Here is a 21,709-nt window from a genome sequence, read left to right on the forward strand (position 1 = left end):
TTGTTGATATGCTGTTCTATCACTTACCAATTTCTTGGATTTATTTTGTTTTAATTTCAATAGCAAAGAGTCTATACTGTTAAAAATATGATTATAGTCGTATTTATAATGTAAAAAGTCAATATCAGATTTAATGACTTCATCCAGTATATTGATTTCCGTTGTGAGTTTATTAATATTGATTTTGTAGTGTTTGATTAGTAGTTCCAACAATTGTATGCCCTGTTGTTGGAACAAATCCTTCAGGTCAGTGAGAAACCCTAAATCATTGACAAGTCCTGAAGGTGAAAAAACACTACGTAAACCCTTTGGAATGATGTTTTCATTAATACATTGTTGGAAGTAAGAAACTTCCAGTTGTAACTTTTTTACTTTCAATAATTTCAAATCCAGCAGTTTCAAGTTATTCATGATAGTATCCTTGAAATCATTTGTTGCACCCATGGCCGGTCGCTCCATAGAGTCGCTTTGCGAGAAAGCAAAAGGTTCTAAATTGCTGATCCATTCAGAAATAAGCGGAACTCCAATAAGCCCTGGGTCGCCTGGTCTAGTACGCCCATTATCACCAATGTCAATGGGCGTGGTGTGCGGACGTTGAGCGTTAGGTATAGATCCATCCCCCAATGATACAGTTGATGCAAACAGCACATTCGTGCCTGATTGAGTATTCCGTTGGGCTGGTTGACTGGGAGGCTGAGCCCTAGCTGCATTTCCATTGTCAAAGCAGTCCATTCGTGAGTGCAAAGAATCCAACCTTTGAGATAATTCCAGCAATAGTGCTCGAACATCCAGATCAGCTGGAGATGTCCTGGAACCAACTGTTCCAAAAATGTTCGGGGTGCTAGGACTGCTTGGACCCCCTGTAGCCATGAACACAAGAGAAACTGTTGAAGTAAAGCAAAACAACCAAAAAACAAGAACAGGAGGCGAAGCAGTCAGAAGTAGCACCAAAACTCCAAGTCCAATAATAAGTTGAATGCAGCTTTATTAAAATCCAGTTGCGTTTTCGCTGCTAAAAAAGAATCGCAGCTTCTTCAGAACAAACAAACAAAGTGAGTATTAGCGCCAAATATTTAAAAGGAAATCAGAGGTGTGGCTATGACATCACTTCCTCTGATGCGCTATTTCACTTTAAATTCACAATCAGCAAAATAAAATATAGCGTTTACATCAACATGACATCAGGTTATAAACACAATGTTACAAACCTCATATTAAAAATTAAAATCTACTTTAGATTTAAATGAATTGTAGAATTATAAAATTGAAAGTTATCAAGTTATATGGATATATATATATATATATATATATATTCTAAATTACAACTAATCTCTGTTCAATTAAAAGTGCACTGGAACTTGAAAAATTGTCACATTGTTTACATGACTAATTGTATTTTATTTTATTTTTTTCTACAAATTGGTTTTAAATACCATTTTAAATTATTTGAAATTTAAGTGTATATTTTGTTTCCATCATCATACATATATTTTATTTTATTTTTATTTTTTTTCTGGTTCTCTTTTTTCCACTTTATTCAAAATGATGGTAATAACAATACTAACTAATTATACAATTATATAGGTTTTTAGGGTTCTTGTACACAGACCTGAAGAAGTCTAGAAGGACGAAAGCGATCTTTGTTAACAATAGGTTATGAAAACAGAAACTGATTTTTACATGCAAAATGTATATGTATATATTTATATATAATTTTTGATCGCAAAATGAAATAAGGATATATTTCCAGCCATGTAGTATATTGCCTTGTATAAATTCACAGACTTAATAATCTACTTAATAATTTGGTTAAATAAGATGTACCATTAAAGTACATTAGGGCTATATATTATTATGACAGCTACTAGGTAGGGCAGGACCAGCTCGAATGTCACACTGATGGGGGAAGGGATGTGAATTTAACATGTGTACCAATAACACTTTGTTTTACAGCACAATAAACCACTCCCATGCCTGATAAAAAGTATATATATATATTTAGAAAGCTTGTGAGGAAATTATTACTCTATTTTTGTTTTATCGCTTGTCTGTGTACTTAATAAAGGATTTTCAACTGGAAACAGACTGCCTGCCTTGCTGGGATTACTTTCGAATATTTAGTAATGCTGTAGAATTATATATTTTCTATTATTACTTTTTGACTTGACGAGTTTACGTTCGCTACTTCTACTACTATTGTCTGATCTGATTAATATACAGTGATTAACTAGAAATATATGGACTGAAAATCTTCCACGCAGAGAAGTTTCTTACACTGTTTTGTCTTCCCAATACTTTCCAACCTCTTCTAACGGATTCTTATAGTTATCAAGCAATATTTTACATTCTCTATTAATTATTCTTTTTTTAATGGCAGCTTCTGTGCTAGATTCTACTAAAAACTCTACCAGTGCTGGTCTTTCGTTTAAGACTCCCTATTTCTTTCTCTTTGTCTATACTCTTGATATCAATCCTTGATAGGGAAGGCAGACTCTAACTTGCAGTCCAAATAAATTCTTGGCATCTTCCCATTCTATCTTCTTTCCCTCTTTAGTTATTTACTCCCAATACCATGGTTCCTTTGTCAGTTTTCTCCAGTAAATTTCAGCCTCCTCTTGCATATTGTCAATATCCCTAATTGCAGTCATCTCTGTAGGCAGAATCTCCTTCCTCCACTCCAATGTTAACTTAATTCTTAGCATACTTTCTGCTACTTTATAGATATAATATTCTGTATGAATTTTGTTATTCTCCTTAAAGGCCTGCATCCAAAATACCAGTCTCTCCTTGTTTTGTGAGCTTCCTTCCCATTTCCTTATCATCCCTTTCATAGGTTCATAGGTTCATACTAGGCTATCTGCCCTAGGGCATTTATAAGCCTAGCCAGAGTGTGTATGGCTTTCGCCACCCATTTTAAATTAATTTTGCTATGCCCTTCTTCGAGGTTAGTATACTGTGCCTCTGTCTAACAGTGACACAGAAGTGATACCCGGGATAAACCTACGATCTCCCATCCACTCATCAAGATTCCTCTTGGAGAGAGTCAATGAGGGACTCTGCCTAACCTGGACTGGGATTTTATTCCAGAGTGAAGGGAGCCTCTGGGTTATGAATCTGTCCCTCCAGCATGTCCTATTTATTTCAGTGCTGAGGTTTAAGTCCCTCGAGCGTGGCTCGATGGGATTTGGATTTTCTGAGGTGCAGCATGTCCATTAATTCCGGGTTGGACATGGCTTTATACGTCAGGCACAGATCGCCTCTGAGCAGGTGGTATGCCACTGAGTAGAGCTGGAGTTTTTTTAACCGGGCAGCATACGGCATCTGTTTGAGCCCTTTGATCCTCTTGGTGAGGTACTTTTGGGGTCTTTCCAGTTGCTGCAGGTGTCTGGTAAGGTACATCCCAAAAGGGGCATTGTACTCAATTATGGGCCTGATGAGGGATGAGTAAAGAGGCACGATGACCTCCCCTGATATAGATGTGAATCCCTTCATGATTAGGTGGGCTATATAAAATGTTTTTCAAACCACTTTGGCCACGTGGTTGTCAAATGAGAGATTGCTATCAACTTGGGTCCCCAGGTCCCTAATTACGTCTTCTGTACTTAATGGATTACCACCTATGTGGTAATTTGTGGACACTTTGTTTTTGCCAAAGGGGATGACTATACACTTTTTGGCGTTTAGCTTGAGGCCATGGCTCTGGCACCAGTTGTCTGTTTCTATGAGGCCCTTTTGGAGGATGCTTGTGTCGGCTGGAGAGTCTATTATGGCGCCCAGTTTGCAGTCATCTGCAAACTTGGTCAGCCACAGTCCTTCCATGTTGGCCTGCACCTCCGAGAAATATATACCGAACAAGAGTGGTCCCAAGACTGAGCCTTGTGGGACGCCACTTGTAACTGGTTTGGAGTCTGACATGGCTACAGCTATTCTAACCATGTGGGTTCTGTCCTTGAGCAAGTTTGCAACCCATCTAGTGACATAGGGGTTTATATTTAAGCTGGTGAGCTTATCTATAATGCCCGAGTGGGGTATTGTATCGAAGGCTTTTGCGAGGTCCAGGTAGGCTGTGTTGACCACCTTCCACTTGTCAATGGCCTTGAAGACTGTTTCAAAGAAATCAACCAGGTTTAAGAGGCAGGATCTGCCCTTAACAAAGCTGAACTGGGTAGGATCCAGTGTCTGTAGGTCCCCAATATCTTTATTTATAAGGTCCATGATGATCCTTTCCATAGCTTTGCAGACCAAGCTAGTGAGACTTATGGGGTGATAGTTTCCAGGATCCGTTGAGGCACCACCTTTGTGGAGAGGGACCACTGTTGCTGTACGCCACTCTTTGGGTACATATCCTGTAGTAAGGCTGAGACTGAACAGTAGTTTTAGGTTTGGGTTTAGCTCTTCTTGGAGTTCATGTAGGACGCAGCCCAGGACACCGTCTGGTCCCATTGATGCTGTGTTTCTTGCTTTGGAGAGGGCAGCTCTTACCTGAGCATCTGAGATGTCAGGGGGGCAGCACTCTGCTGGGATAGATATTAGCCCTTTCCACTTTGAATTATAGTTTTCTACTTGTGCTATGTATAGGAGCCTTAATGGTGTAGCTGTGAAATACCCCTTCAAAATAGATAATCCCAATCTGCCCTGTTCTGCTGGAAGAATCAGCTTATCCCACTTGACTCTTGCCATCTTCCCTCATTATTAATTGCTATCCACAACTTTTTCTCTGGTTGAGAAAAATGTGTCATGTGACACGAAATGGGTTTGATCATGTGATTTATTTAAGTATAAATTCTTGCATTGTGTTTAAATGGTTGTCTGAAGAAGTCTCTGGTGTATGATTAAGTGGAGAGATGAAAGCGCTTACCGTTGGTGCTATTAGAGAGTCTGGAGTTTTCCTAAGATGCTGCTTCATTTTTCTCATGTCTATCTGTGTATAAGACTAATGGGGCTAAAAATATTTTAACCGCTTGTATCTTACTATCCATATAACAAAGCTTCCATTTTCTCAGTATTTCTGTTATCTTTTGTTCAGTTCTTCCCACATATCCTTAGCAGCCACATTAGAATCATTTTAATCCATAGTCATAAATACTTCATTTTATCATCTCCCATAAATATGGATATTGCTGAACCAATTCATATGCGGGTATATAATTTACCCTTATTGCCTTTGTTTTAGCTTCATTACTTTTGCATTCTGAAGAGATGTGAAACTGTCTCAGAGTGTTCCACAACACTATAATGTCTCTTTCTGGCTTTATCAGGTATAAAATAATATCATATGCAAACACAGCCAGCTTTTCTTGACTACCATACCAATTATATCCTTTAATTGCTAAGTCCCTTATTTTCTTTGCCAATGGTTCTAATTATAATGCAAATAATAAACAGGAAAGAGAGGACACCCCTGCCTGGTTCCTATGCTGAAGCAGAAATTAAGAGAGAGGACCCCTCACACTTTAAATTTTGCCTCCAATCCCTTGTATATCCTGTGAATCAACCTTATATTTTTTTCAGGAAATGCAAATGCTTCCATTGCCCTGCTCTAAAGTCCTAGCTTACTCTGTCAAATGCCTTCTCTGCATCAAGGTCCACCAACAACAATGGTATTTTCTTACATTTTGTGTCCCTTGATCATCAATGTTAGGCTAATGTTGTCAAATGTTTGCCTCCCCTCCACAAATCCACAATGATAAATATCTATCACATTTGGCATTATTATTTTAGCCATTATAGACATGAACATTTTATAATCATAGTTTAGTACTGAAATGGGTCTGTATGATGAATCTTTACCCTCTTTAGGTATTACAGCTACCACTGCTTTCTTCTAGGATGTACTCCTCCTCCTCTTAAAATACTACAACAAAATCTTCCAGATCTTTAGTAGGTTTTTCCCTCCTAGCTCCCAAACTTCTGCAGGAATACCATCTATTCCTAGGGACTTTCCTGCAGATTGGTTACACATCACAATTTGCATCTCATCTCCTCCTATCCTAACCGTTACTAATGGAGCCTCACCTACCTCTAACCTTGGCATATTTAATTCTTCCAAAAGCATATCCATTTGTATCTTTTCTTGATTTCCACACTTCTCTGCTTTATACAGACTTTCATAGACTGTCCAAAATACTTCTCAAAGCTCTACAGGATTTCATTATCTTCCTTGTTATAGGCTCCCTAAGCTTGGTGACAAACCTTTCTACTTTCTGTTGCCTCAGTCATTGTGCTAAAAGTTTTTGTGCTCTAGTGTTATTATCAAAAACAGTTGTTTAACAGCAATCTTTCTAATCTCATGTATATTACTCAGGTAATCCCTTATTTTCCACTTAGCATTCTGGAGTTGATCCTCTTCTTGTTCTGTGAGATTCTCTCTATTCTGCAATACTTCAAAATTTGTCAGTCCCCTCTAAATAATTATTGTTACCTCTTAATCATAGCTCCCTTTTTTAGTTACACCTTATTTTTAAACTCCACCTTAATTTTATCCCACTCCCTAGTTATATTTTCAGAAGTAATTTATACAATCTCTTAATAGCTCTGGAATAATCTCCACTACCCATTCCTTAAATTCCTCTATTTTCAATAGCTAGGTGGGAAAGCACCAGTGTCTCATTTTCATTTCAGTTATTATTAGTGTATGACATGAAATAGTTATTGGGTGTGTATCGAGACCTTCAATTAAATGTGCATGTTCTTGTGAAATGTAAATTCTGTCTAGCCTAGCCCACTTTTTATACATTGGGGAATAATATGTAAATTTACATATTCACGCCAAATATTTTCATAAATTTCTTCAAAAATCTACCCTCCTTTGTTATACTTTGCCTTCTGGGACCCCCAACACATCGTCACTGCTGCAAATCAAATTCTAGTCCCCATCTATAAATAATATTCCTTGCTGAAAACTGATTATTTCTCCCAGAATTTTCTTAAGCTCCATTATAGCTGTTTTAGGTAGAATAGAAATACATACCAGTGTAATCCTCCTCCCTTGCCAGTAGCCCCTTAGTACTACAAATCTGCCATTATTATCTTTTATATCCTCTTCTATCAATACTCCTCTTTTCCTTTGTCACAGATATTCTGCTGACTAATCATCCTGAAAACCTTTCTTTATCAAAGTCACATGTTCAGTTTCTTTCCAAGTGTGTTTCCTGTAACACAGCGATTTACACTCTACATTTTTTTAATACAGTTCACTAGTCTTTCTTTTTTGTACTCATCTGTGAGACCACTGACATTTAAAGACATTACAGAAAGCATCATTGTATTAAAACATTACTATTCCCACCTTTTATGTATAACACCTTTTTTGTTAAATGCCTAGTTCCAGCTTTTGTGTTACATGCCTACACTGTTTGGCAGTTTGAACTTTTATATAGTTGTTGTCACATCTTACAAAACTTTTTGTTTCACTTAAAGCCCTCAAAAAAAACCCCAGCACCCCCTAAAATCTATGAATTTACCACTAACCCACATAACGATTTTCATCTTCAAATACTGAAGTTTTACCCTCCTAATAAGAGCAAATGTTCCAAAATGACAGCCACACTCATAGACCTGAGTTAACCTAACAGAAAGTTTATCCATGATAAGATGTATGGTGTAGCCTGTGCCTCTATTAAGTGCTAACTGGTATTGTCTTATCTTTGCAGCACTCCCAGCTGGGAGAAACCCTGAATGCTTTCAGAGAACATTATCTCACAGCCAGTTTCTCTCCTTTCCCCCAACCAATCACTCTCCTCCAGAATGTAACCAATGTCTCTTTATCAGATTGTCTCCATGGAGACATAAGAACCAGACAGTCAATCTCTCTTTGTCAGACTGTTTCCGTGAAGACATGAGGGCAAGATTAACTACTAGTAAGCATACATTCATTTGCTAGAAAAAAAGCCTTATAATATTCAATATTCTTTTCATTTACATGATTTCTCTTAAAACTCATTACTAAATGGTCCTTAATCCAGATACTCCCCCATGCAAAAATAAGAACAAGCACATTCATTTTTCTTTTGCCATGCTCTTTTAACCAGGCTTTTTTTTTACATTACAATCCCACATTTCTTAAAACTGAAGAAGAAGAAAGAGAGAATGTAGAAAGGAAAAAAGAACAGCAGCACTTATTTACAATCCCCCATTACACTTAAAAAATAAATGAGAAAACTTTACTTTATAGCAAGCAAGTTTTCTTTACTTACATCTAACCTTCTCCCCTCTCTTCCCCACCCCATAGCATTTTGCCAAACATCAATGACTTGAAGTAGGACATATACTTTAGAGTCCCCCATAGGTCCAACAAATTCTGAAAAAGTCAAATATTTCCAGATTTTCATGTTCTCTTATATTTCACAAATATAATTATTGCATTATAATCCCACATTAAGTTACTGTTTTTAGGTTCATAGGTTCATACTAGGCTATCTGCCCTAGGGCATTTATAAGCCTAGCCAGAATGTGTTTGGCTTTCGCCACCCATTTTAAATTTATTTTGCTATGCCCTTTTTCGAGGTTAGTATACTGTGCCTCAGTCTAACAGTAACACAGAAGTGATACCCGGGGTAAACCTACGATCTCCCATCCACTCATCAAGATTCCTCTTGAAGAGAGTCAATGAGGGGCTCTGCCTAACCTGGACTGGGATTTTATTCCAGAGTGAAGGGAGCCTCTGGGTTATGAATCTGTCCCTCCAGCATGTCCTATTTATTTCAGTGCTGAGGTTCAAGTCTCTCAAGCGCGTAGCTCGATGGGATTTGGATTTTCTGAGGTGCAGCATGTCCATTAATTCCGGGTTGGACATGGCTTTATACGTCAGGCACAGATCGCCTCTGAGCAGGCGGTATGCCACTGAGTAGAGCTGGAGTTTATTTAACCGGGCAGCATATGGCATCTGTTTGAGCCCTTTGATCCTCTTGGTGAGGTACTTTTGGGGTCTTTCCAGCTGCGGCAGGTGTCTGGTAAGGTACATCCCAAAAGGAGCATTGTACTCAATTATGGGCCTGATAAGGGATGAATAAAGAGGCACGCTGACCTCCCCTGATCTAGATGTGAATCCCTTCATGATTAGGTGGGCTATATAAAATGTTTTTCTAACCACTTTGGCCACGTGGTTGTCAAATGAGAGATTGCTATCAACTTGGGTCCCCAGGTCCCTAATTACTTCTTCTGTACTTAATGGATTACCACCTATGTGGTAATTTGTGGGCACTTTGTTTTTGTCAAAGGGGATGACTATACACTTTTTGGCATTTAGCTTGAGGCCATGGCTCTGGCACCAGTTGTCTGTTTATATGAGGCCCTTTTGGAGGATGCTTGTGTCGACTGGAGAGTCGATTATGGCGCCCAGTTTGCAGTCATCTGCAAACTTGGTCAGCCACAGTCCTTTTGTGTTGGCCTGCACCTCCGAGAAATATATACCGAACAAGAGAGGTCCCAGGACTGAGCCTTGTGGGACACCACTTGTAACTGGTTTGGAGTCTGACATGGCTCCAGCAATTCTAACCATGTGGGTTCTGTCCTTGAGCCAGTTTGCAATCCATCTAGTGACATAGGGGTTTATATTTAAGCTGGTGAGCTTATCTATAATGCCCGAGTGGGGTATTGTATCGAAGGCTTTTGCGAGGTCCAGGTAGGCTGTGTTGTCCACCTTCCCCTCGTCAATGGCCTTAGTGACTGTTTCAAAGAAATCAACCAGGTTTAAGAGGCAGGATCTGCCCTTAACAAAGCCAAACTGGGTAGGATCCAGTGTTTGTAGATCCCCAATATCTTTATTTATGAGGTCCATGATGATCCTTTCCATAGCTTTGCAGACCAAGCTAGTCAGGCTTATGGGGTGATAGTTTCCAGGATCCGTTGAGGTACCACCTTTATGGAGAGGGACCACTGTTGCTGTACGCCACTCTTTGGGCACATATCCTGTAGTAAGGCTGAGATTGAACAGTAGTTTTATGTTTGGGTTTAGCTCTTCTTGGAGTTCATGTAGGGGCAGCCGGGACACCATCTGGTCCCATTGATGCTGTGTTTTTTTGCTTTGGAGAGGGCGGCTCTTACCTGAGCATCTGAGATGTCAGGGGGGGCAGCACTCTGCTGGGATAGATATATGCCCTTTTGGTGGGGAGGGGAGTTTGCGCTGAACCTGTCAGCTAGGATGTTGGCAATGTCTGTGGGTTCGGTGTATTTTTTGTCATTTTGGACTAATTCTGAGCATATCTGGGAATTACCACCCAGGTTCCTAACATATCTAAAGAAAGCCTTGTGATTATCCTTAGTGACCTGTGCAATTTTTCTCTCGAAGCTGGCCTTAGACAATTTTATGTGTGCCCGTAGTTTTTTGCTAATACTGATCAGTGATGCCTTCCCTTTTTGAGATTTTGCTCTATCATTTAGTAGCTTCCTCCTTCTATTGTATAGTTTGTTTATGGCTGGGGTCCACCAGACAGGACGTCTGCCTTTGGAGGATTGGGTCTTGGTTTTATTTGGGATCGCATGATCCATGCATTCCTGAAGGTGTTCATAGAATGCGTTTATAAAGGATTCTGTGGTCTGGGCCGTATTTTCCACAGGCCCGGGGGCTTTGAAGGATTCCACCTCAGTTTTGAGGAGTGTGAAATTTGCTTTAGAGAAGTTTTTCACTGTGGTTTTCTGGGCAGGGGATGGGGTCGGGATGTGAATATCCAGCGAGATTAGTTTATGGTCTGATCTTACCAGTGAGGGATACACTTCTGGTCTGGAGCATAGAGTCCCCATGTTGGTGATGATCAGGTCCAGTATGTTTTCTCCTCTTGTGGGAGTGGTAACAAGTTGTTCCATAGCATTTGAGTTTATAAATTCTAGGAACCTTTGGGCTAGGGTGTTGGAGCTAGAGTAATGCTCCCAGTCTATGTTTGGGTAGTTGAAGTCGCCCAATATAATGGTGTTTGGAGAGACCTTCATATTTTCCAGTGTTCTCAGGAAGGCCGAGTGGGGTTCCTGGGTTTGGGAGGGTGGTCTGTAGCAGGCTATAAACTGGAAGACGGTTTTACCCACTGTTAGTTGCACATGGATAGTCTCTGATGCTTCGTGCTTTGCCACCAACCTGGAGGTGTGGGTATCTTTGATGAATATCGATACTCCCCCTCCTTTTGTGGTTCGGTCCAAGTTTTGGGGCCGAAAAGCATGGTATGAGGTATAACCTGGTAGTGCTGGGGTGCTCTCGGGAGCCCTGAACCAGGTTTCTGTTACTGCACAGATATCGATGTTCTCCATGCTAAGGAGAGTTTCGAGTGCATGCATCTTGAGGTTTAGACTTCTGGCGTTGAGTAGCATTACTCTTAGTTTCTTATCTCTTGTGATACCTATGGAGGTGGGTTTGTCTTTTGAGCCTTGCCTATAAAAGGCACTACGGGGGTAGCAAGAGCTTTTGCCAATATCCAAAAGCCCTGGGGTGACAGGTGCAAGCCATCCCTAGCGAAGCATCGTGGCTTGTCGAGCATATCATCCCAAGCTGACAGGCATTGGATCCCCTTTGAATGACACCAGTACTTAAGCCAATTGTTGAAATTGATCATCTTGTCTTCATATTGTGGCATCATTCTTGGTGAGGGTAAGATGCTACTCAAGGTCAGGGTCATACCGGCCTGGGCTACATGCTCAGAGAGCTCCTTTATGTCTCTTTTCATGTAGTCCAGGGAGGTACATCTCAGGTCATTCACACCAGCACGGACAATGACTAAGTCATATTTGTACTTGCCTTGGAGTGACCTGAGTGCTTGTGTTATGTGGCGGATCCTAGCACCCAACAGGCTGCTCACCATGACCCTCTCCTTGTTCAGCCTGGTGAGCGGGACGTCAGTGTGCCTGACGATAGAGTCACCTATTACAAGTGTATCAGGTGTGTTGTTTAGTCTTAAGGGCTGTGACTGTTTGGCACACTGGCTTTGTGAGATATGTGTTGCACGTGTTTTGTTTTGGGGTAGCGGCTGCTTGGGTGTCTACTTTGGAGGTCTCTGCTGCTTCGGCAGATCTTTATTTAGAGCCTCCAAGTATGTTTTTGTGTGATGATGTGTTTGGTTTGCTGTCGTGGTAGGTCTATGTGAGACTGGAATTTATTACTGTTTATCTCCATCTCCCAAATCCTGTCTCTGCTTTATTTCCAATTTACTCTCAATTCTTTTAGTCAACTGTCTTGCTCCCTTCCTACTCCCCAATGTTTTCCACTGAAACAGTGGAAAATGTTTCACCTTTACAGTCTTTCTGTGGTCTACATTATCAGAAGAACAAGAAGCAGAATCTTCTTTTGTTTCACAGCTCACGTTTTGTTGGACAAACTTTTGTATTTCCTCCTTACAATGAAAAATACATTGAAGACAGCTGGGTACAGCAGTTTGAATCTCACATTTGGCATCTCAACATTTCCTGAATAGTGGTATGAATTTACTGTTCTTCTGCATGGTATACAATGAGTAATCATTCTCCACAAACACTCTGCTGTCTCCCACTTTTAGTATGTTGTCCTTCAGCCACAACTTTGTAGAATCAACTCCTTCTGCTGGTAGGATTGAATATTTACTATTAAAGGTCTAGGTTGCCTTCTCATAGTCAGGTTTGGAGCATACACACCATGTGCCCTTTCAACTAACAACTCCTGTTGTGGAATACCAGTCCAGCTGCTTATTTGTGCTTTTGTGAAGTTAATGCAGTCTGTTCCTTCCAGCATCTCTGGTATACCCAAAAATGTCAGTTTTTTCTTACATGCTCTGTCCTCTAATTCTATTATTTTTTGAAATATCTCTTCCAGAGCAGTCTTATATTCAGCCAGCCTTTTCTTCATTTCAACCTCTGATTTTTGCAGCCTTATCAACTCATCTGAGTATCTGCTTACAGCTTCTTCCATTTTTCCAGCCTTTTGTTGTTTGTGTTGATATTCTCCATCAGTGTTTCATTTCTTTTAACCAGGTCTGTGTGCAGTTCTCTTATATTTTCCTATATGTTACTGAAAGTCATGTCTGGAGGTTGCATTGCTTTTTGCTGAACAGCTGCAGAACTGTCCCCAGTCGGTGTTTCTTCCTCACTTTTTGTAGCTGATTTATGTCTAGGTGCTCTGTATTTCTTTTTTCCTAGTATCCAGACAGTACACTTACAAGCCAGTTACTGAAATTTACCCATAAACACAAACACCTATTGGCTTTCTCTGTTGAGTTTCTGTTTTCACACTGGGAGAGCTAGAGTCAAGCTGTTACTCAATGTGCTGCCATCTTGGAAAAATAATCCAGAGTACGCTGGACATGAACCACAGGTCTGGTGTTTGGAGAGGGAGATGAACAGGAAGAAGACCAGCAACAATGCTTTACTGCAATCATAGCCTGGTTAACTGAATCACAACTACTCCATAATGACAAAATAAACCCCAAAAAACAAAGCTTCTACTCTTCGCAGCAAACCCCCTCTTACCTGACTCTCACTTTCAAATTTTCTCCCAAAGCAATAAAGAAACTGAAATCATATCCCATGCTAAACTATTAGGTATTTTATTTTATTTATTTATTTGCAGTTGTTTAACCAGGATAGTCCATTGGGCCTAAAGAACCCGTTTTCAATGGAGTCCTGGGGAGAAAAGCTCCACATACAAATCATACAAAGATTCTATTCTACATACAGATTATACAAAGGTTATGTTACACACATAGTTTACATGAGGATTAAAGAAAAAACATTGTAGAATTACAATTATAAGTTAGTCAAAAACAAAAACAAAATTTTTTTTTTTTTTTGCTAAAAGTTGCAGGGAACAAACAAGGAGTTGTATGCTAGAAGCAAGCATGAAGTTGCTAGTTGGGATTTGAGGAAAGGAAAGAGGAAAAGTCTTGGGAGAAGAGAGTAGGTTAGGAGGATTGTGCACAGGAGCATTCCCAGGAGGATGTTAAATGAGAGTGTAGTGATTTTTTAAAGGATGTCAGGTTAGCAATAGTACGAATGAAGGGGGGAAGGGTGTTCCATAGGCATGCTAGTGAGAAGGACAGGAGTTTTTTTCCTGGAGGGTGTAGTGGTCTATAAACTTCTATGAGGTTTTGATTATTAGATTAGGTATTACCATTGAGAATAAACTTACATTTGAACACCATATTGGTAATGCCATTAAAAACCCCACTGCAAATTAGAAGCCCTATACAGACAAGCATTTCATGGGCAGCACCAACAAAGAGGCTCTTGCCAACACTTTCTTGCTCCCCTCCATATCATACAGTGCTACCATTTTCACTACCCTGCACTCATCTCTATAAAATAAGCTCCAGTCCTGCTACCATAAAACTGCTAAATCTGCCACAGGTAGCTCATACCATTCACATCACCGCCAAGCCTTAAAATAATTAAACTGCCTGGAATTTCCATATCAACTTAGCCTCATTCAACTGTCCATAGTGCATAATATTGTCTACAATCCAAACAACTGCCCTGAAGAACATTTTAATGTCCTATAGACCCCCCCAGAACCCTTCACTCTGAAAATAAACCCATAACTGTTTATGTACCTGACAAAAGATCTGGAGACTTCCTTTAATCATACACGGTCACTAAACTATGGAACTCACTTCCAAGCAGCATAAACACCATTAGCTGCTTCAACAAATTGAAACTCACCCTAAGAACTACGTACTAAATACTAAAATCTGCTCTTGCATCCATCCAAATAGATACACATCCTACCCTCCTTGAGCCTTCCTCTAGCTTATACCAACCTTTACCCATCAAACCAGTAGGAAACTCTTTTTGATCTACAAGTTACTTTAAACAACTCTGTTCTTACTATAATTCTCACTAACCTTAACTATTATTCTAATTCCCCACCCCTTTGAAACTACCCCATTAGCGATTTTTCTTTCCCTTTATTAATTCTTTCATCCTAACACTACTCCCTAGTGATATTTTCCTTTCTGAACTTTCAACCTATTTAAATGTTTACAAAAAAAGTGTGTGTATATATAATCTTGTAAATTACTCTGTTTTGCTCTTTGATATTGTAACTTCCCAGAATTTTTTAGTCTGTTTCTCATTTTGTTATATTGTACTGTACTATAATTTCTGTAAATTCACGTAAAGTACTGTATAATCATAATGTGTTTGTGCAGCTTTTCTCCCTGGGCCTCTGCTGGAAATGGGCTTCTGTCCCAGTCAGACTTTCTTGGTCAACAAATGTCAACAAATTAATTACTTAATTAATTATGGGAGACTATAAAGCATCAATTACATTTGTGAAATATGCATTTGCAAGAAAAAGTAGATGAGAAAACTGGACTTTTGTTGACTTTGTTAAACTTGTGGGTGGACTGTAAAGTATAGGTTCAACTTTATGTCATTAATGTTTAGGACACAAAGGTGAAAAAGTCTCTGTAAATAAAACAATTTTTCTTCTCAGTATTTGTTTAAAACATTTCCTGATATAAACTATATGTTATACTCAGTAAAGCAGTTTAGAGTGTAGTCTTGAAAATAAAAATAAGACAAAATGATGAAAGCCATGAAAAATGCCAAGCTTCTTACATGTGCAAAGATATTAACTTGTTTTTTTATTAGAAAATGTTCAGTGAGAGTCAAGAAGTCTGCAGCTAAGGCAGCTGTACAGTTTGTTCTGAGTGAAATTTACAAAGATTAATTGCTGACTACTTTTACATGGAGACTACCTGTCTGCAGGTGCAACCAATTAACCTTGAGAGTTCTGAGCATTCTTTGCTGAGTGATATGCAAAATATAAAGATACAATGGCAAGCAGTTCTGTGGAAAATAAAGTCTGTAATTATGGGAAGTGAATAAGAAACAGCAGCCTATCTAGTAGTCTTAATACTCTAATGCATTTAATAGGACACTGTACAATTTTGTTTTATTTAAAGATAGTCAGCACACTTTTTCTTAGGACAAAAAGTTAATGTTTTCTGAAATCAGTTTTTCACATCTGTAAGGGGGATACAGATATGATAAGAACAGACAGCAATTAGTGTAAATGGGAACACAGGCTGTAGCATGTGCTTTAGCATAGTTAACCTAAACTTTAGGTTAAGTAATGCCTGTGGGTGTAGCTGTTGATTTTGGACAAATACTCCTGTTTGGAGGTTTAAACTTACATTTTTGAAGATGTACACACCTTTCTGTGTTTGTTCTAAGCTAAATGGGGATGTGGATGCTTTGAAAATGTATTTACTTTTTTTGTTTGTGAGATTTCATTAAAGCAAAACGTCTTGAAAAATGTGACACAGTTTCAAAGAGATGAGGAAAAATAACTGTATAAAACATCAGTGTCCCAAACAATACTGTGTGCATGTTATAAGAAAGCTGGAAATGCACATTCAAAAGCTGACATGTTGTAGGTGAGAACAGCTTTTTATCATAATGGCTATGTTATCTTGGGATATAAATGCCCTTACAGGTATAGGCAAAAAGGAAATAGCACTGAATTATATCAAGATATGCAGAGTGCAAACAAAAATTCTGCAGGAGACACATTTGGAAAGAAATAAGCATGTGAATTTGACAAAGAAAGTGGATATTCAGGATAATATCAGGGACAAAAAAAGGGAAGTAATTATGTAAATTGGTGGAGGGGCTCCAATAGTGACAGAACAGGAAAGAAAGACAATAATGACAGATTTATGGTGGTGTGCTGTTTTTGGCAAAAGAGGAGGATTAAAAGGGCATGTATTAATATTCCATCAAAAACTGCTATTATTGAGCTTAAGAAAATGTTGGTAAAAATAATTAGCTTTCAACAAGCAGGGAATGCTACTTTTAGGTGGGGATCGGACTTTGATTTGCAATAATGAGGATGTCAGCAGGACCCAAAATGGGAAATATAACAAAAGAGGGTAGATTTATGAGGAAACGTATTAAATATTTGGTATGGAAGATTTCAATTCAGTAGGAACTTGGGCAGTATTTACAGATTATACTCTAATGTACAATAACTGTGATAGACTAGATAAAAGTTGTACTTCACAGGAACATGTGCATCCAAATCATGCAGTGATAAAAAAGAATGCATATTTTACATTATTTGAGAGTTGTTAAGGAAGACAGAAATATCCTCAGAAGTTATTCCTAGTGAGTTGGATAAAATGAAAACTGAATATAAAAATAGGGTAAAAAAAAAGAAAGAGATATGGCTAGGAAGTAATAGGAATTACTTAGAAGGGATGACAAAGGTAAAGTATTGCAAAATAAGGGGAATCTCACAGAACAAGACACAAATGCAGAGCACTAAACAGAAAATAAGGGGGTATCTGGATAGTATGCATACGTTTACAAAGATTGCTGAAAATAAACTATTTTTTTGAAAATAACTCCACACAAACACAATGACTTCAGCAAAAGAAAGTAGAAAGGGTTGTTGCCAAAATTTGGGAGTCCATAACAAGCAAAATAACAACAGATCCTGTAGATGTACTGCAGATATTTTGGAAAATTTATGAAAATGTGTATAAAGCAGAGAAATCTGTAATTAATGAAAGAATGCAAATGAAAATATTTATGGAATACTTCATTATGCCATGATGAAAGATAGATGGGGCTCAACAACTAACAATTAGGATATATATATATATATATATATATATATATATATATTTTTTTTTTTTTTTTCCAGCAAAACATGGTGCCTAGGCAAGACAATATAGATATTACATCATGAAAGACTACTGTTAACAATATCTGAGTCATAAAAACACATTCAGTTATAGTGTCACACCATGTACCTATACAAATTAAGTTTTTAAGCAAGTAAAAGTGTATTTTGATAAAAATGGTATTCTTCAGTATTCCTTTTGCAAAGGAAGATGTTTAATGATTGGGAAGATCAAACTTTAATTGAAATGTTATTAGATTTGACCTAATCAGCAAAAACCTTTAAAATCTGCATGGGTAATGGTCATTGGAGAAAGGACCACCAAGTTGTGAGTGCCCACTGAAGAATCCTCATATGGTACCCGGCCAGCAGTACTAGAGGGATTGCTGCTGACATGGATCCTAATGCTTGCAGGACCACATGAGCTGAAAGAGAAGAACTTACAATGATCTTTTTGACCTGGAACTAATTGTTTGAACCAAGGACAGATGGAGAGAAGCTATTTGAGTGACTGCATTAAAAACAGCACCAATGAATTCCAATATCTGGGTTGATTTGAGTTGAGATTTGTTGCAACTGACAGAGATCCCCAGATGAAAGCATAAATGGAGTAAGCAGTCCTGAGCTTGAATTAGACGATGCCTGGTCTGAGTGGTTCAAAGCCAGGCCTCCAAATATGGAAACATCTGAAATCCCTATGGTCTCAGGTGAGCTGCAACTACCACCATACACTTGGTTAACAGCCCAGGGGCTGTGGTGAGCCAAAGGGCAGTGCTCTGAATTGGTAATGACTGTCTCCCAGCCAGAAGCATAGATATCTCCAAGACAGTCTGCTGAATTTTTATATGATAATACACATCCTGAAGATCTATCGAGTACATCCAGCAATCCTTGTGCAGAAAAGGCAGAATGGAATAAATTGTGGCCATCCGGAACTTCGTATACTGAACTGATCAGTTTAGTTTTCTGAGATCCAAGGTTTGTCTCCAGTCCCCTGTTTTCTTTGGTACTAAAAAGAATCTTGAATATGTTCTGGACTGTTTCAGGTCAGAGGGAACCTCTTGGATGACTCTTGTTTTCTAGCTTGTTTATTTCTAGTGCTGCTTCCCTTTGATTGGATGGAACATCAGGGATTTTGTTTGATAGTTGTAATGGAGGATGGGGAAAAGGTAATATATAACCTCTGGATATTATCCTCTGCACCCATAACACTTTTTTAATTTCTAACCAGACTCTCTGGTGCAGAGATAGACAACCCCCAACTGCCTCCAGAGATGGATTGTTGGGTCTCATTTCAGGAGGGTCGATAGGATCTATCAGAGAAAGTGTCCCTAGATCCCTGGTTATGCGGACAACCTCTGTTATGGGAACAGTGTTTTCCATTAGTGTTCCTCCCTCTGCCTCTGGGGAACTGTCTCCACATGGATCTTGAAGGAACCCTGGGATTTTTTGAAGCATATTTTCCATCTGCCTCATGGGTTCCTAGAAAAGGTCGAAAAACATACATCCACAGCAGTTTTTCCTTCCTGCTCTCACCTAGAGTGTGTGTCTAACTTTGGGGCCAAATAAAGAACTTCTGTCAAAAAGGGCAGTGACAAAGGAAGATTTGAAGGGTTCTGAAAAGTCACGCAAGTGCATTCAGGCATGTCTGCTGATATAAATGCCTCAACCCGCCGCCCATAAGGTACTTTCAGCCACTTGGGAGATGAGTCTCATGGACAAGTTTGAAATGGACTGAAGAGTAGCCAAATGCGAGGAAATAGTGCTCGCTCTACCTTGGAGGATGTGGTGACAGAGAAGGATTTGGAAAGTTCTTTAATCAAATCCCTCTGAAGTCTCGTAAACTGTGCCAAGTAATTCCGTGACCTAACAGTGAAGGTTGCTGAAGCATAAATATGCTTACCAAATCTGTCCAGTGCCCCAGATTCCCTATTGGGGGGAGTACTTTGTTCTGCCAGTGCATTCTTAGTGGCCGCTGCTATGACTATGACATCAATGGGTACTCCCTTACTCCAATATGTTCTATCCTTAGGTAGTGCCAGGATCCTATCTGTTCTCTTAGGGATAGACTCAATTTTGTCAGGCTCCTTCCATGCCTGTCGTGAGACCAAATCAAAGAGCTCATCAGCAGGCAGAGTCACCCAGGAGGTAGATGGGTCAGTGCCAAAGGCCTCCAGGAACACCAACTTCTCAAGGGAATACTCAAAAGAGTAAACTAATAAGAATAGAGAGGAATTTAGAAATAACTTCCTAAAAGTTATTAAAGGGATGAAAAAGCAAAAAGATATATAGAAAATATAGAATTATAATAAGCAAAATTTATCTCAAGAAAAAATACTATAACTCACTCGAGAGTTTACAGCGACTACATCCAAACACTATGGTGGCAATATCTGAGGTATATTAGGTGACTAGAGAATTATGGGTAAAGGGAGAAGCTTGAGAGTTTCAGTGTTCCACAAGCTGGAAGAAGAAGCAGAGTCATATCCGAGGATCAGATCCAAACACAACAGTTGAGGAATGAATGAAAATGACAACATCAAATCCTCCTATTTCAAGTCCAGTACCTCCACCAATACTGAAACCAGGGATCTAAATCTTCACCAAGTGATATATAAAACACAATGGACAGGAAGTTTTATATCCTAGCACCTCCTAAACCTCTGGAAAGCAGGAAAGGTAATGGTTCAAAAACAGATTTGAGAAATTACGGTTTCAAATGGAAGGTGGTACTAACCTGAAAAATACTACCTGACAGCAGTACACCATAAAATATCAGACTGATTCAAAACTGCTTGGAACAGATCAATGAACAGATAAGGCTGCAAGCAATTGTGTAATTAAATTAAACATTTAGATGGACTCATCAGACCAAAGTACTTCTTGTACAAGTGTGATTAAGTATTCTAGTGTTGATGAGATAGAAAAAGAATAATAATAATAATGATGATGATGATGATGATGATGATGAATTTCCCCTGGCTGGTCTTTGTTGGGATAGTTATAAACACAGTGCTTGAGAAGAAATCTTTACTGCAAGGCAGCAAGTTTAGCCACTGTGAAATTATAAGTGCTTGCAGTAAGAGAAAAGCTGGCACAGAACAGACACTAACCTGTGGTTAACAAAAGGAACACCATTCTATAGAGAGAACTTGACTGGAAGGAGAGGAACAAAAAAAATAATGAAAATCCACAGAATCTGCAATAACATATTCAAAGCAGAGAAAAAAATTACAAAGAATGCAACTTCAGAGAAATATAGATAATCACACAAACCTGTTCTCGCATCTCTCTCATTTTTTCTACTTTCTTCAACTTTGTGGCATATTCTTGAACTTCTTTTAATCCAAGATCAGTGCACAAGCGAACCAAGAATCGTAAACCTAGACAGAATATAAAAATTATAACATCTTTTAAAGTTCAATTGTGATGCACATCTAGGCATGTTTTATAACAAAAAATAAGGCTCCATATACTAACATATACTAAATAAATAAAAGAAAAAAAAAACAGATTAACAAAATATTAATTACTTACATTCAACATTTTCTGGGAACTTTTTGTGAATGTTCTTGTATGTGTCCAATGCCTTCTGGTAGTTTCCTGTTAATAACATTTTGGAAATTTTGAAATTAGCAAAATAAAATTATTACTTTCAGATTACTAAGACATGCTATGTATCGAGTTCTCTTACTGTATTACTCTTAAGTTTCCTTCTACTGTACACACTTACTTCTTCACTGTGCTACAGTACAATTATTCATACTTCTAATCTAGCCCTCACTAATAGGTGAACTTTTACTACAAACTGTCTGTTATCAAAGAAACAGAAAACCTTTCTGGATACAGTACTGAAGTGCAAGTAAACTGCAACCTTCCAACCTAAGATGGCATCATGGCCTCTTATTTTACACACTGCATGTTCCAAAGAAAGTCAGATAAACTCAGCAGTTTTGGTTTAAAGCACTAACAAAGTTCAAGCATCATTATGGGCAAAAATAAGATGTTTTAGTCCATATGAATTATTTTGGGGAACTGCTACCCTACAGAAAGGCACTGCTAGTTCTTTCACTAAGGACTTTGCAGTTTATCTTCCCAGGGGTACTGCCTTAGGAAATTTTGTTGCAC

The 21,709-nt window shown here is 38.7% G+C and overlaps 1 protein-coding gene across 1 annotated transcript in view; it reads right to left on the minus strand.

Moving 5' to 3' along the window:
• Positions 1–21,709, minus strand: part of IFT88 (intraflagellar transport 88) — a 1,839,004-nt gene that overhangs the window by 228,559 nt on the left and 1,588,736 nt on the right. The window contains exons 22-23 of the mRNA XM_044073191.1: positions 21,119–21,184; positions 20,858–20,964 (exon numbers count right to left, since the gene is read on the minus strand). Coding sequence (XP_043929126.1) covers positions 20,858–20,964; positions 21,119–21,184 — 173 coding nt within the window. The remainder of the gene's footprint in view (positions 1–20,857; positions 20,965–21,118; positions 21,185–21,709) is intronic.

Source organism: Protopterus annectens, chromosome 5.part1 (assembly GCF_019279795.1).
Source record: "Protopterus annectens isolate FY-2018-M chromosome 5.part1, PAN1.0, whole genome shotgun sequence".
NCBI classification, from domain to species: Eukaryota; Metazoa; Chordata; order Ceratodontiformes; family Protopteridae; genus Protopterus; species Protopterus annectens.